Source organism: Phascolarctos cinereus, unplaced genomic scaffold (genome assembly GCF_003287225.1).
Source record: "Phascolarctos cinereus isolate Bilbo 61053 unplaced genomic scaffold, phaCin_HiC Scaffold_5;HRSCAF=322, whole genome shotgun sequence".
NCBI lineage: Eukaryota > Metazoa > Chordata > Mammalia > Diprotodontia > Phascolarctidae > Phascolarctos > Phascolarctos cinereus.
In genome coordinates, this window is record NW_027555958.1 from 380,990,780 (window position 1) to 381,007,641 (window position 16,862).

Below are 16,862 nucleotides of genomic sequence, written 5' to 3' on the forward strand. Positions count from 1 at the left end.
GAGTCAACAGCTTAGGCCCTTTTTATAGCACTGAATGGGCCATCTTTCATTCAGCACTTTACCTTTTCTCTTAGCATCAGCATGGTTATTCCTCCCCCACCACCAGCAGCCACGCCGAGTCAAACAACTCTTCCCAGGCTGGAAAACTGTATTATTGACTGGTCCCTCTCTCCATTCTCTCCAGACAGATAATCCCAATTCCTGTAGCTTCTCCTTGCCAGTCCCTTTCTTTGGTAGAAATAGTTTCCATTATTTCAGTTGGCTTCTGCTGGAACTGGGAATAACCCTGGTGTACCATGCTTCCCTACTGCCAGGCTATCTGGAGATGGCCTCCGAGAGATAGCAATGGCAAAGATGTTGGGAAGCTTTTGGGCTCAATGAATGGAGCCCAGTGCTAACTCAGTTCAACTTGCTCCTCACTTTCTTCACTCCCCCCCTCCCCACCCCCGCCCAACATGGGCTGGAGCCCAGCCTCTGCCCAGGCACTCACAGTGTCTCCAGATTGTGCAGTCCCTCAAAACTGTTGGTACCCAAATGCTGGATTTGATTGTTGTGAAGATGCCTATAAATAGGAAGGGAAAAAGAGGTGTCAACATGAAGTGTGAAGTTCCATTTGCCTAGGGGAAGGAACAGAGAATAGAAAAGGCTGGGAAAATGGTATGATGGACATATCCATAACCCTTCCTCTATCTGTACCAAACAGGAGGGGTCCTTAAACAGGAGATGGCAGAGGTGGTAGAGAGGAGAGGGGTTATGAGTAGTTAAAGATAACCTTCCCCCAGACACCAAGACAGAAGACTTTGTGATTTTTTCCATGGGCCCATCCGATGGAGGGATTTTCTTGAAAGTGACAGCCTTATAGGTTGGGCTGACAATGCACTTCCACCTTAAAAAAGGAGAAGAGACTCTGACCCAGGCCCCTCCCACATTTGTCCATTTAGAAAGCTGAGATGCTAGATAGAATACAACCTAAGGTTCCCTCTATGGAGGCCTGCTCTCTCTAGCCACCAGCCTGCCCTGCTCAGTACCCGTGGCATCCAATGTCAAGGATTATGAACGTGAAACTACAGAACAATTCAAGACAGTCTATAGTTAAGTGCTGAGCTATGTGGGACAGACTGTAAGTTCTGTAGGAATTCAGGGAAGCAGGAGATCAGTGCTTGGAGCAAACCTTCTGGAAATGAGCCTTGATATGTACAAGCCCAAAGGGAGAAAGGAAGATCATTAATCTAGGCAGACAGTGCTAGCTCTTTCTCTCTGTCGATTATCTCCTGTTTATCCTGATTACAGCCTGTCTACACACAGTTATTTGCATGTCATCTCCTCCATTAGATTGTCAGATCCTTAAGAGCACGGACTGTCTTTTACTACTGCATCCTAGTGCTCAGCACAGTGCCTGGCACATAGTAGGTGTTTCATAAGTGTCTACTTGTGAAAGCTGAAGCATCAGCTTGAGGATAAGAGGCAGAAAATTATACAAAAAAGGTGGCAGTGGTCTGAGTTTGGTTTTTTTGACTAAGATAGTAGACGAGACTGCAAACTTTGCTCATTCCTGAAAGAAGGTCTTGATAGAGAGAGGCCAGCCTCATTCTGCGCCAGCACTGTGACAAAGGACATGAGTGGCACCTTCTGCCTACAGAACCCTGCATGTGGACACTGGAGAAGGCTGGGGACAGAGGTAGTTCAGAGGAAGGGGGGGAAATGGTTTCTGTCTTTGGGGAATTCTCAGTCCAATAAGGAACCAAGAGCTTAGTAGGGAGGCAGTTTCTGGCCTTCCAGTTGGGGAACCAGTCACATATATAGCCTCTTTTCACTTTGGCCTCTCTGAAGAACTAATGATCCCCCTCTTCTTCAACCTCCTCATTTAGCTTTCAAGACACTGAAATGTTCTAGGTTGTTCTTAACACTGTCATCACAATGGACAGCAGCTCATAGGAACGTAGATTTAGATGGAAAAGGGCTTCAGAAATCATATATGTCCAACTCCCACATTTTACAGAGAAGGAAATGGAGGCCCAGAGAGGCAGTATGGTGTATGGAAAGAGCACTGACTTTGGACGCAGAGAACCTCAGTTCAAATTCTGGCTCTGCCAGTTACTAACTGTGCAACATTGACTGTACCACCGAAACCCCTCTGGGTCTCAGTTTTCTCATCTATAAAATATAAGTTAGACTGAATGGTCCCTAAAGTTCCTCTCAGTTCTGAATCTATGGTCCTATGATCTTCTCCCGCGTACCTAACCATTCCTTTGCTGGTGCCTCTTCTTTCTCTAGCTGTCTACATGAGAGTGTCCCCAAAGGTTCTGTCCTTAATCCTCTCCTCCCCACTGTCTACACTCCTTCTGTTTGTCTATTCATAACTTCAACTCTTCCTTCTAAGAGGATGACTTAGGAATCTATAGTCCATTCCGGACCTTTTATCCACAGTACAGCCCTGTCTTCTTCATCTCTTTAGAGGACATGGTGGCTCCACTCAGATCTTCCTTCATTATCTCAAGTTCAGTGTGTCCAAAACTTAACTCCCCATTTCCCAAAGTGATATCAGTTCCACAATGCCACTTCTTTTTCTCTAGTGTAGAGGTTCTGGCCTCATCAACTATGCTCCTCAGATTATCTGTCTCTCAAATGGGCCCAAGATCCAGCCATCACTCCCCGGCCCTGACCCAGTCCTGGGCTTGCTCACAAACATTGGCTTTTCTGAGTCAGGCACCACCAGAAGTGTGCGGTCATTGGAAAGAGCCACTAATGGCAGTGCTCTGGGGCCATGTTCCTTCAGCAATTAGCATGTGTGGGAAAGCAATTACCCATGACCTCCAAGCCCTTAGTAATTGCTCTATGAACTTACCAATCACTCAGAGCAATTAGTTGGAAACTAATTTGTACTCTAAAGTTCCCATTGAGAAGGCAAAATTAATCCTGAGTCCCCAATTCCTGCCAGGAATGCTATCTCCCAGGTAATTACTCTGACAGGCTTTGCCATGTAATTAGGAAGGATGACTTTGCATTGCTTCTTTAGGCTTGGTAAGTAAAGAAGATGAATTTGCCAGATCTCCAGGATGGAGCCTTGAAAAAGCCTCATTTCTCACTCAAACATTGTTTGGATGTAGAGAGAAAGAATTCTTCCTTCACCATAAAGCCTCATTTTGAGGCACCTAGGTGATACAGTGGGTAAAACATGGGGCCTGGAGTCAAGAAGATCTGAGTTCAAATCCAGCCTCAGATTCTTAATAGCTGTGTTAGTCACTTACCCAATCTCAGTTTCCTCAACTGTAAATTAGGGATAATAACAATACCTACTTTCCAAGGTTGTTGTGAGGATTAAATTACATAATATTTATAAAGTGTTTAGCACAATGCCTGACCCATAGTGGGGCTATTGTTCAATTGTTTTAGTCATGTCCAATTCTTTGTGACCCTGTGGACCTCCGTCCATTGGGTTTTCTTGTCAAAGATACCAGAGTGGTTTGCCATTTCCTTCTCCAGTGGCAGACAGAGATTAAGTGACTTGCCCAAGGTGACATAGCTAGAAAGTTTCTGAGGCTGGATCCACTAAGCTATCTAGCTGCTCATAGTAGGGTTAGCACTTAATAAACGCTTATTTCCTACCTTCCTTCCTTCCATAGAAGAGATTTCATAGTTCATCTACACATCCCAGGTAGGAATTTACCCTACACACACACACACACACACACACACACACACACACACACACACACACACACACTAGAGAAGTATCAGGTTTCATTTTTTAACTTATGCCCAGATCAGTTTAGTGTGATTATTCTTTCTCCTCAGTAACTGAATTAGACTCTGGCAGCCAAATGTTAGTGTAATGCTATCCTTCTGCTTGGGTAACTCTTGTCTTTCAAGGAGCTCAAAGCATTTAAAAAACTTTCCTTTCATTTGTCCTCATAAAACAAAACAAAACCAAAAAAAAAAAAACTCCCCATAAAACCTCTCATTTGTCTTCACAAAAATCTGGAGGTAGATCAAGAAGGTGATGGTTCTCATCATTTAACTGAGGGGAAACTGAGTCTCATACAGCTTAATTGACTTACCCAAGGTGCCATGATGCAATAGTTGAGCTAAATACTAGTTCCCTGAATGAGCTAGAACCCAGAAGTCTGTTGCCTGGCCAAAATCATAACTACAATTTAGAACAGAGGTTCTTAACCTGGAATCCGTGGGCTTTCAAAAAAATTCTTTTGAATAAAATATATAATATAATATTGTCTATAATATAATAGATTTCAATAAATATTTATTATATATTATTATAAATATGTAAATATTAAACACAAATAAAAATAACCATATTTCCATTTCCTTTGTTATCCTATATATTTTATTTTGTGCATTTTAAAACCTCATTCTGAAAAAGGGGGAATAAGCATTTCCGGTCTGCCAAAGGGCCCATGACACAAAAAGGGTTAAGAATTCCTGTTCTATGGCAAACTCACATGCCCTAGCTCAAGAATAGTTCTCCAGGGTACTAGGAGGGAAAGGAGTTACTTACAACACCACAAGGCTGGTGAGATTCTGGAAGGCATAGTCGGGAATGAAGCCGATTTGATTGAGGGCCAAGGTCATGGCCTGCAGGGAGCGAAGGTTGTTGAGAGCCCTGATGGGGATCTCTGTGAGGGCGTTGTCATCTAGCCACAGATGGCGGAGGGAGGAGAGCCCCTCGAAACTTCTCTCGGGGACCACAGAGATGAGGTTGGCATCCAGACGCCTGAAAGGAACAGAGTGGAACAGCATGAGTAAAACTCAAATTCATGGTAGCATGCAGTAGCTAGCAGGTCCAGCTCTGGGTCTGACCAGTTGGATAAACCCAGTTTATGACCCCAGGAACTTCCAACCTAAGGCAGACAAATAGCAGAATATCAGAGACAAGAAACTCATCTCCCAGGCTGAGGATGCTGCCTGCTGTAACAACTATCACCTCATGATGTATGAACTGAAAGTATCCTCATCTCTGCCCAGCAGCCTCTATCTGGGGACTTGAGAAAAATGAGCAAAGACTACGTGAGGGTGAGGGAGAAGAGGGAGAAGAGAAAATAACAGAGTAGGAAAAAAAAAAAGCATGTTCCAAAAATCAAGGAGCGTCTGTTAAGTACCTACTATGTGCCAGGCATTGTATCAAGTGCTAGGGATACAAAGAAAGGGGGGGGGAAGTCCCTGCTCTGAAGGAGCTCACAGGCAAATGGGGAAGACAGTTTGCAAATAACTATGTGCAAACGAGATAGAGACCGCGCTTAGCTAGAGGTGATCTCTGATGGATGCTAGCATGAAGGAAGGTCAGGAAAGGCTTCTTGCTCAGAAGGCAGGGAAAGTGGGATGGGCTACCTGTTACAGGTCTTCAGCTGAAAGGCTGAATGACCCATTTTTTGGTGAATTCTTTTTCAGGCAAAGGTTGGACTAGATGGCCCCTTCCAATTCTGAATACAGGCAACTCGGTGGTGCAATGGATAGAATGCATGTCCCCAGAGTCAGGAAGACCTGTATTCAAATCCAGCCTCAGACACTTACTAGCTGTGTGACTCTGGACAAGTTGTTTAACCTCAGTTTGCTTCAATTTCCTCATCTGTAAAATGGGGATAATAATAACACTTACCTCCCAGGGTTATTGTAAAGAACAAATGAGATAATAATTGTAAAGCACTTAGGACAGTGCTTGGCACATAGTAAATGCTATATGAAGTTAACTGTTAATGTTACTACTACTAGCTGTGTGACCCTGGGAAAGTCACTTAAACTGTCTGCTTCAGTTTTGTCCTGTGTAAAAGGATGGTGCTAACAGTACCTACCCCTCAGTAGGTAAGAATCAAATGAGATAATAACTATAAAATGCTTAGCTCATAGCTTCTGACTGGCACATAGTAAGCACTATATAAATGTTTTTATTCAATCATGTCAGGCGTGTCCAACTCTTTAGGACCCCATCTGGGGTTTTCTTGGCAGAGATACCATCTAATATATAAATGTTAGCTATTATGTAGCTAGGCAGCTAGGTGGTACAAAGGATAGAGTGACAGGCCTGGGGTCAGCTAGACTCATCTTCCTGAGTCTATCTAACCACTTACTAGTGGGGTGACCCTGGGAAGGTCACTTAACCTTGTTTGCCTCAGTTTCCTCATCTATAAAATGAGCTAGAGAAATAAGTGATAAACCACTTCAGTATCTTTGCCAAGAAAATCCCAAATGGGGTCACGAAGAGTAGGATACAACTGAATAACAATTATTATGATGATATTCTGTGATCCCAAGAGGGAGTGGGTGAGAGGGAAACATCAGACATTTGTCCCCCAACTGTCCTGTTCCCTGAATCCAGTGAGTGTGGGATAACGGATGGGAAGACTGATTGTAGTAGATTGATGAGAAGTTCCTTAGTGACAAAGGCTGTAAAGATGCTCCATTTTTCAGATAACATTATGCTGATTCCATTAGGCCCTGAAATGATCCAGGGCTTACTAAATGCAATTCACAGTCACTCGAAGGTGTTGGCCAAGCAGTGTACACAGGGAAAACCAAGTAGAAGAAGAATCCACATTACTCAGGGTATGGCATGCAGATAGATGGACAGCTTACAGAGTTATTCCATCAGTACTTCTCTCTTGGATAGATGAATAACAATCTGGGTGCATAATCGACTAGGATTAAGAGGTCAGGCTAGATCAAATTGGGAAGACTGCACAGGACTTTAAAAAAAAATCCCAAGCAACTCAATGATACAAAAGCTTATCCTTTCAACACCAATATTCTCCTACTGGTTTATAATTTGGCTATGAGCCATGAAACACCATGTCTTGGAAGACTCATGCGTAGTGGACTGTAGTCAGCTTTTGCACGTTATGGGTGATGACTTGAATGCCAAAAGTAGTATGAATGACAACATCTATGGCATGTGAGATCAGAGAAGGAAGTGGGCTAACATATGTCGAAGGTGAAAGATTACAGATGGGAAGTTCTGATGCTAAGCTGGCATTCACAAAACAGTAAATGAATCAGAGTAAAAACTTCAGTGAGTGAATTGAGTGGAATAAAGTGGACAAGAATCACACTGGAAACAAGGATGTGGGTGACCTACAACTCACACCAATGAAAGGAATTCCCTCATTGATGAGATCTCAAATCCATTGAAGTGTAGGAGGCTTAAAGCCTGTGAGGCTTGTGTCTGGCCAAATGAGCCCTAAAGATTGTGTGTGTGTGTTGTGAAGATTTTTGTGATCTAATTCTCCCGCTCACAGATCACAGAGTAGCCACCAGGAAGCCTAAGGGCAGATCTCTGTCAGCTTAGAGTAGAGGGTGAAGCAGGCATAGAGAAGAGAGGGTGAAAAATTTAAGAGGACCATTTCTCCTCCCTGGTGTGGCTGTTCCACTTCCAAGATGCAATTGTTCCTAAAGAGTTGAGAGGTTGGACTACCTTGAGGCAATGGGGATGGTTAATCAGTTGGCTGAATATTCAAATGTAACCTTCTTGAGGGCAGGGGCTGTTTTGTCATTTCTATATTTGTATTCCCAGCACCTAGTGCAGCAATGGAGATACAAAGTTATAGGCTTGCTATTGTAGTTTTTCAGTTGTGTCTGACTCTTCATGACCCCATTTGGGGTTTTCTTGGCAAAGATACTGGAATGGTTTGCCATTGCCTTCTCCAGTTCATTTTACAGATGGGGAAACTGAGGCAAACAGAGTTAAGTGACTTGCCCAAGGTCACACAAGCTAGTAAATGTGTGAGGCCAGATTTGAACTCACGAAGATGAGTCTTTCTGCCTCCAGACCCAGCACTCTACCCTCTTTGCCACCTGGCTGCTAGAAATAACCATTTGTTGAATTGAACTGAACTGAACTCAGCTGAAGAACCAGTGTCACCAGACCAAGGTCTCCAGTGGCAGCACCTGGGAAGTCACCAGTACCAGAAGATGAGCACAGACAGTCATCAGGCATCCTGAGCTATTGTTCTGTCTACGCGGAATTTCATCCCACCCATACTGTCACCATAGTTTCAGAAGCAAGAACTGAGCAGTGTCATTCAACAAAATATACTCCTTTTTGACAGTCCATCCTGAAAGGCAATAAAATATGGCATTATCCTGGAAAATATAGGACATACGCTTGCTATATCTATAATCTGGCCTGGTGGCCTGCAGGTGACTCCCCAAAATTCACACTTACAACTCTCTCCATCCCCTGAGTCAAGTATAACAACAGTCATAATAGTCAGCATTTATATGTAGCGTTAATTAAGGTTTACACATTGCCTAGTTTGATTCTCACTTACATCCACCCAGAAAAGTAGTTGCTATTATTATCCCTGTTTTATAGATGAGAAGACTGAGATTTAAGAGGTTAGAGTGCAAATTTCCTAAAAAGCCCTTAGGTATATGTCCCCTGGCCCCTTGGGAACATCTTGCCTCAGCTTCAGCTCACTACCAGGGGCCTAGACTCCTTTCTTTTATTTATTTATTTGTTTATCTATTTATTCATTCATTCATTCATTCAATAACTCATTTATTTATTTATTTGGGGTGGGGTGGGGTGGGGGGAGGTGAGCCAGCCTCCCTGGAGCAGAGAGGCTTGCTGTCTTTGGCTAAAAGCTCCTCCCTGCAGGCAGGAGAGTCTATCCAGACAGAATCTCACTTGGCAGGAAAGAGAGAACAACTATGCCAATTAAAGCTTGAAAAAAAAAAGTCAGCAGCCCCCAACAGCTCTTCTCTTTCTTCCGAGTGGGCTCCTGCTCCTTAAGTGGTTCCTGATTATGATTCCTACCTGTGGTAATTGGGCAGATTTACAGGGACCCCACAGGCCAGTGCTGGCTTGCTCAGGCCCCAGGGAAGCATTTTAACCTCTGTTCTGCCAGACTCCTCCTTCATGATTCCTTAGCGTGGGCCTGAGAGAGGGAGAGAGGGAGGGAGGGAGCAAGCTCTGGATATGGGGGCCCCTCTATCCCCGCTCAGCCCCAAGGCGTAGCTTGCCATCATAGTGCCTAGCCACATAAAGGCTGCCGCATTAACCAAGAAAGGCAGGCAATGTGGGGGCCACTTTGTTAGAGAGGAACTCTTCCCAAAGCTCAAATGAGGAACTGGGAAGGGCAAACTGAAGCAGAAGGGATTTTTGACTAGACAGTAAGAAGAAGAAACTTAGTGAGTATGAGCAAGAGAAAGAAGGAAGGAAGCCTCTGCCAGGCACCTCACAAATACTATCTCATTTAATCCTTACGACAACCTTATGAGATAGGTGCCGTTATTACCCCATTTTATAGTTGAGGAAACTGAGGTTAAGTGACTTTCCCAAGGTTACACAGCTAGTGTCTGAGGTCAGATTTGAACTCAATTCTTCCTGTCTCCAGGCTCAGTGCTTTTTCTACTTTGAAAACTAGTAGTGAAAACTCCATACCCTAAGATATTTGAGGAAGGTTTAGACAGTCCTCTCCAAGAAATCTGGCTTGCTCAGGCCCCGGGAAGCATTTTAACCTCTGTTCTGCCAGACTCCTCCTTCATGATTCCTTAGCGTGGGCCTGAGGGAGGGAGGGAGGGAGGGAGATCTGCTTAGAGACAGGGGGACAGAACTCATAGCTTCTTGAGGTCTTCCAATCTTTGATGAGTTCTTCCTTCTGCTCTTTTAAAAATGTATTATACCATTTATTATAGCACCATTCCCCCCCAACCCCGAATTGTAAATCTGTACTGTTAGATGTTGATTGGCCTACCAAAGCTATCAACTATCTTTATGTCAGTCATAAGAATGATAAAAATAACAATAATAGAAATATTGAATAGAGTGCCAGGCCTGGAGCCAGAAAGAGTTTAAATCCCAGCCTCAGACACTTACTAGGTGTGTGATCCTGGGCAAGTCACTTAACCTGCTTGCCTCAGTTTCCTCTTATGTAACATGAGCTGGAGAATGAAATAACAAACCACTTCTGGTACTTTTGCTAAGAAAACTCCAAATGGGATTGTGAGGAATTGGGTACAACTGAAAAACAACTCCATAACATAACACTTTAGCATGTGTTATTCTGTGTGAGTCTTGTTAGAAACTAGTAAATTAGTTAGTGAAATAATTATTCCCCATGTGCAGATGGGGAATATTGACAATATGGAACTACATTGAAGAGGCTCAGTGACTAGGCAAAGTCATACTTCTACTTTACACATCCTATGCCAGGGTGCTTCCAGAGGGGAAAATTTCATCCATATATGTTTAACTTTGAAATGGGGAAGGAAAAAGATCTCACACTCATAATAAACCACCATCTGAATCAGTCATAGTGTACTGTCTCATAGTGTATTGTAGGATAAAAGTCCAGTGGAGACAAATAAGAATGTATCAAGGAGGAGTTATACCATTGTCCTTTTACTATTTTCAGCCAGAATTTTGCCATGGGCTCCATAATTGAAAGAAGGCAATGTGGCCTGAATAAGTCAGAAGTACATGACTGGGGGCAGCTAGGTGGCGCAGTGGATAGAGCATCGACCCTGAATTCAGGAGGACCTGAGTTCAATTTTGGCCTCAGACATGTAACACTTACTAGCTGTGTGACCCTGGGCAAGTCACTTAACCCCAATCGCCTAAAAAAAAAAAGTACATGACTGAAAAATGGAAAAATGAAAAGGGATCTGTTCTCCAACCTGTCATCCACCGGGCACTTCTCATCAATCTGTTAAATGAGTCACATTTCATAACAAGGTATCCTAAGACCTCCCCAGACTCTATACTATCCCGCTTTGTTCTCTGACTGGCCTCTACCAATCCTCTGGGATGAATAAGGAGTATGAGTGGCCATGATGTCATGAAGGTGGAAATTCTGAACACCAATGATGCCCCCAGTCCTTCACCAGAGCAAAGATAACTGAACTGAGCACAGGTTAGCAAGAATGATCAATTACAACAGGAAGCTGCCCGATGGAATGCTTCAGCCCACCATTGACCAGCTTGGGAAACTCCTCCTTGGCCTGGCCCTTTCCTCACTAACATCTCCCAGTTCAGTGGCTTCCCCAGCAGAAGCCTCAGAGTGATGCAACATCTTGCCTCTGCCACCCCTGCTTTGACTAAAACGAATTATGGGATTGCTTCTTGGCAGTTGCCCTTGGCAAGTTTTGTGCCAATTGTCCCCCTGGGTGAGGGTTGCTACCTACAGAGATAAAGCTGATTTCAGAGGGTGAATGAGAATCAGGCTGGTACAAGAGGTTTGCAGTCAGAGGACCTGGTTTGACTCTGGCTCTGCTACCAGTTACCTGCTGGACCTTCGTGCAGTTACTTCCCTTCTTTCTGCCTCACCTATAAAATGGGTAGGGAGGACTGTGAAGATTCCTTTGGACTCTAAATCCTTTGATCCCATGAAACTAAGACACAGGTAGGGGAAGGGACCAACCCATGGTTCCATGGTCAGGGGACGAGCTAACCTCACTTGGGTCGTGGGTCCAGTCTCCTTTCTCTCCCCACACCACTGGCCTTGCTCTCTTTCTTTCCATGGCTCCTCAATACTTGGACCTCCCAGGCTCTAGGAGTTGGACCCAGAATTGCAGCCCGTTCCTCCCCCTCACCATATTTCCCAATACAAGAAAAAGAAGTTATGGAGTACTTGGGAGGGAAACTGCTTATTGGCTTAGGTGAGGTGGGGGTAGGTAGGAGGGAAGGGTGAGGAAGGAGGGAAATGGTGAAACTGGAAAATAGCAGCCAGAGTTAAAATGGTTGGGTTTTTTTCTTTTTTTGGGGGGGGGTGGTGAGGGAGTGAAAGAATCCAGGTAAAAGCCGTTGGTTGCCTGAAGGGACCAACAGCTCTGACCCAGTGTCTGCCAGGTGGAGAGACAGCTCCTGGCAGACAGCACGCTGGCACCTGCAAATCAGGAGTGAATCCTGAGGGCCTTCTAAAAGGGGCAGAAAGGCCCCCTTCTCCCACCCTGCACCTCTGCCTTCCATAGCAAAGTCCAGCTCCCAGCACTGAAGCTGCTAAGGTTTCCAGGGAGGTGCTTAGGAGGTGGGAGGCATCTTGTCCAGAGCTCATGGGATTTAAAGTTGGAAGGCACCTGAAAGCTCACCTAATCCAAGTCCCTCATTTTACGGAGGAGGAAAATGCTGCTTCGCTTACCTGAGATCACACAGGTAGCAAGAGGCAGTGCTGGGATTTGAACCCAGGTCCTTCCACTGACTGCAAATCCTGGACTCTTGCCACGACATGACAACAAATCCTTCCTGTCTCTTTTAATGGAATGAACCAGCAGATTCTCACTTTTTCCCAGCCTTCCTACCAAATACCAACATTCACATATAAGCCTTGGAATAACATAGCTTCACTCTTTTAAGTCTTGAACCCTGGGGGTCATACACCCCCAGCAGTGGCTAGACCTGAACCCAGATTGTTTTTACTTTAAAATTTAATTATTTTTAATTAGCAAGCCTTTATTTTCTCTCAGTCCCAACTCTCCTTCCCCACTGAGGAAAAAGAAAAAAGACAAACAAAACAAAATCACATATTGATGATGTTCAAAAATGTATGTCTCATTCTGTATCTTGAGACAATCACATCTCTGCTCAACCTAGGTCATCCTGAATATAAAACCCTATGGTACAATGCCTAATGATAATAAGGATTTCTTATTTTCATATAGCGCTTTTCAGTTCCCAAAGTGCTTTCATCTATATCATCCCATTCAATCCCTATAACTTCATAAGGTACATAGGACAAAGTCATTCTCATTTTAAATATTAGGGAACTCAACTCATTGAAATCAAAACCAGCAAAATATTCTTATGTTTTTCCTATAGCATATAGGTGATCTTCACCTGGGGCGCATCCCTCCCACTGGTCATGCTGCAGGGGAGAGAGTCATTGGCAGTAGAGTTGAAAAGAAGTTTAGGCCTCATTCATTTACTATTAGTCAAGATTGATTACTGTATTTGTTCATTCAACAAAGATTCATTAAGCCCTTCCTTTGTTCAGAACACTGTGATGACCACTGGGAAAGACCAACATTTTAGGTAAAAGATATGGTCTCTTCCTTAGATTTAAAGTCCAGTCCCCTCATTTTACCAATGAAGAAACTGAGGCCCAGAGAAGTAACTTGTTTAAGGTCCTGCAGCATGTAGAAAGGAGAAATAAAGGAATTGAGAAGATGCCAAACAGACAAAACACACCTACTTCACAGATTTGCCAAGGCAGAGAGAAAGAACCAGTATTTTGGGGCAGATAGAGGGCTGGCCTTAAGGACCAGCGAGAGAACTGGTAGGATGTGGTTTAAATGGGCCTCTCGATGCCTCAGATGGCACTGTAAGACCACAAGCTTCAGAAGAGTTGGTGATTCTTTGTTGGTGGACCGAGCATCTACACTGGGGGTTCTCTATAACGAAGAAATCATGGCTCTGAACCAGAACAGCAAAGAAAACAGTAATGTCCAGAGTTAGGGGGATGAGGCAGCAAGAAGACAGAATCATTAGAGAGCTGGGCCTGGAGTCAGGAACACCTTAGTTCAAATCTGGCCTCAGACTAGCTGTGTGAGCTCAGGCAAATCCCTCAATCTCTGCCTGCCTCAGGTTTCTGAACTCTAAAATGGGGAGAATAATACACCTACCTCCCAGGATTGCTGTAAGGATCAAACATGATAATAATTGCAAAGCACTTAGCATAGTGCCTGGCACATAGCAAGTTCTATATAAACGTTAGCTATGATGATGATGATGATGATGATGATGATGATGTCTGACTGCACTGTCCCCAGGTGAGACCATAACTATATTCTGGAACCCCCATTCTAGAAAGAATATGTATCAATTGGAGATGTTCCAGATTAGGATGACCAGGAAGGAAAAAACTTTGAGTTCATACCATATGAGGACTGATTAAAGGGGGAAAGAGAAGGGAACAAGCATTTACTAAGCACCTACTCGTACTTAGTACCATCACTGTACTAAGTGATTTTTTTAAACAAATATTATCTTGCTTGATCCTCACAACAACTGTGGGAGGTCGGTGCTATTAATATCCCCATTTTAAAGTTAAGGAAACAGAGGCAGGCAGAGGCTGAGACTTGCCCAGAAAGTAGGAACGTTTTATCTGGAGAAAGCAAGATTTTGTGGGGACAGGGACGTGAAAAGTGTCTTCAAATATCTGAGGGTCATTCGTATGGGAAAAATGATGATCATTATTTTGCTTGGCCCCAAAGGGCAGACAGAGCTAAGAGCAGTCATGGACAGGATTTACAAAGAGGCAGATTTAAACTTCATGTCAGGAGACACTTCCTAAAATTAGAGCTGCCCAAAAGTCACGCTATGCCCCAAGGACGCAATGGACTTCCTTCGTTTTTTCGTTGTTCAGTTGTTTCAGTTGTCTCTGACTTGTCATGACCCCATCTTGGCAGAGACACTGGAGTTTCTTTCTCCAGTTCATTTTACAAATGAGGAAACTGAGACAAAAAGGGTTAAGTGACTTGCCCAGGGTCACACAGCTAGCAAGTGTCTGAGGCTAGATTGATCTCATGAAGATGAGCCTTCCTGACTCCAGGTCCAGTGTTCTATCCACTGCACCAGCTAGCTGCACCTTCCTTCACTAGAGTCTTCAATAAAACCTGGATGACTACTATTTTGGTATGCTGTAGAACATATGATTTGATGCTTAGAGAAGTCAGCCTCTGAGGTCCCTTCTGACTGATATCTGTGATGCCAGGACCGCATATGTGTACACACGTATGAGGAAAAATCCCTCACCATCGTTAGGAACGACATTGGGGAATGAATCCATTGGTGCTTTCCCCGGAGGGTCAGAAATTTGTGACGCCTCCCAGGTGGAACCTTGATGAAGTAGAGAGTGAATGGCACCTGAAAACAAACATAGGCCTCCTGAGCTGGGTGCGAGGAGCTGAGGAAGGGGGAAGGAACAGAACATTCTTTTAAAAATAGCTCGTCGTCTACATCATCCTCTATGTTTACAAAATGCTCCACGTCCATTGTTTCATACACTGACTGGGGAAAGAGTTCAGATTATAGGCAGAAAGAGGGCCACACTAGGATTTCCCCAAGGTGACAGGAAGAGTCTTGTTGCATGAGAGTGGAGCTAATCATGACTGAATGAAGGCTACCCCAGGATACGATTCCAGGGCTCTGTTCCCTGTCCATGCTGGGTTCTGCAACTTGGTTTTTGCCATACTGGCAACATTTCACAAATTGGCTAAACAACCCCCAAAACCTTAAGAGCTCTATTTACAAAGAACAGCTTTCTTTCCCTTGGCCTTGTTTATCTTCAGACAACTCAGCAAAGCCTCCTCATTTCTATCCCTTTCTTGGAACTGAAGGCCTATTTTGTGTTTGCACGTGAGTGTGTGTGTGTGTGTGTGTGTGTGTGTGTGTGTGTGTGTGTGTGTGTGTGGAGGTGGGGCTGAGGGAAACTGAGGTACCCTCCCATCTTGATCGCCATTGCTTTGTTTTAGCCCAACTCCCCTGAAGGGAAGCAATTCTTTAATAATCAGAACTCATCCTTGAAAAAAAAACCCAAGGATTTTTCCTTCCTTCCCATCCTAAGGCTGAATTCTGGGTGGCAGTTTAAGCAGAGGATGACATCATCTTGAATAATAACAATAGCTGGTATTTATATAACCCTGTAAGTTCTATAAAATGCTTTATATACATTAGTTCCTTTGATCCTCAAAATGATCCTGTGAGGTAGGTACTATAGGTTTTATTACCTCCATTTTACAGATGGGGAAACTGAGGATCACAGAGGTCAAGTGTTCTTGCCCAGGGTCAAATGTAGGGTGTTAGAGGGGAGAATTGATAAATATTTGATAAATAAAATATAAATTGTATAAATAGTATGTATAAAACGCTTCATAAACATGAAAGCACCTTATAAGTGCTATCAATTGTTATTAGCATGTTATTCATACTTGTTTTCATGTAGATGTGTGGCCTTGGGCAAGTTCCTTTATGGAGCCTAGTACCCTGAATGTGGCAGAGGCTCAATAAATGTTCGAGACTTTATTCAGAGTAGTATGGTAGAAAGAACACTGGACTTGGAGTAAGAGAACTGGGTTTCAATTCTGGCTCTGGGGGCAGCTAAGTGGCACAGTGGAGAGAGTACTGGCCCTGGAGTCAGGAGGACTTGAGTTCAAATCCAGCCTGGGACACTTATTAGCTATGTGACCCTGGGCAAGTCATTTAACCCTTATTGCCTTCCCTGCCCCCTCCCCCCCCAAAAAAAACTCTGGCTCTGCCCCTTAAGTTTTTCTGTGATCTTGGGTAACTTGCTTTACCTCCCTACACCTTGGTTTCCTCATTTGTCAAATGAAGGAGTTTGGTCTAAATTATTTCCAAAATCCCTTCCAGATCTAAAATCTATGGTCCTAAGATCTACAGTCCTTCCAAGGCCTGCTTCCTCTTCTATAAAACAAGAAGATAAGACTAGAGAATAATAATGAGCACTGGTATAGCTCTTGAAAATTTGCTAAATACTTTACATGTTAACTCATTTGATCCTCACACAATCCTGGGAGGTAGGGGCTATTACTGTCCCCATTTTACAGATGAGGAAACTGAAGCAGGCAGAGGCAAAGCTAGTAAGTCTCTGAGGTAGGATTTGAACCCAGCTCTTTCTGATTCCAATTCTATGCTCTATCTACTGTGCCATCCAGCTGTGTCTAAGAACTCTTTATAGTGGGACAGCTGGGTGATGCAGTGCATAGAGCTCGGGCCTTGAAGTCAGGAGGACCTGAGTTCAAATCCAACCTCAGACACTTGACACTTACTAGCTGTGTGATCCTGGGCAAGTCACGTCACTTAAACCCGATTGCCTCACCAAAAAAAAAAAAAGAACTCTTACAGCACTAACATTCCGTAGTTCTACATCCTCTTTAAATGGTCTTTGGTCTATGTG

General features: G+C 43.8%; 1 protein-coding gene across 1 annotated transcript in view; it reads right to left on the reverse strand.

The window, feature by feature from the left end:
- The window catches only part of LGR6 (leucine rich repeat containing G protein-coupled receptor 6), a 162,260-nt gene that overhangs the window by 49,150 nt on the left and 96,248 nt on the right, over window positions 1–16,862 (reverse strand). The window contains exons 5-6 of the mRNA XM_021003225.2: window positions 4,517–4,732; window positions 491–562 (exon numbers count right to left, since the gene is read on the reverse strand). Of these exons, the coding sequence (XP_020858884.1) occupies window positions 491–562; window positions 4,517–4,732 (288 nt within the window). The remainder of the gene's footprint in view (window positions 1–490; window positions 563–4,516; window positions 4,733–16,862) is intronic.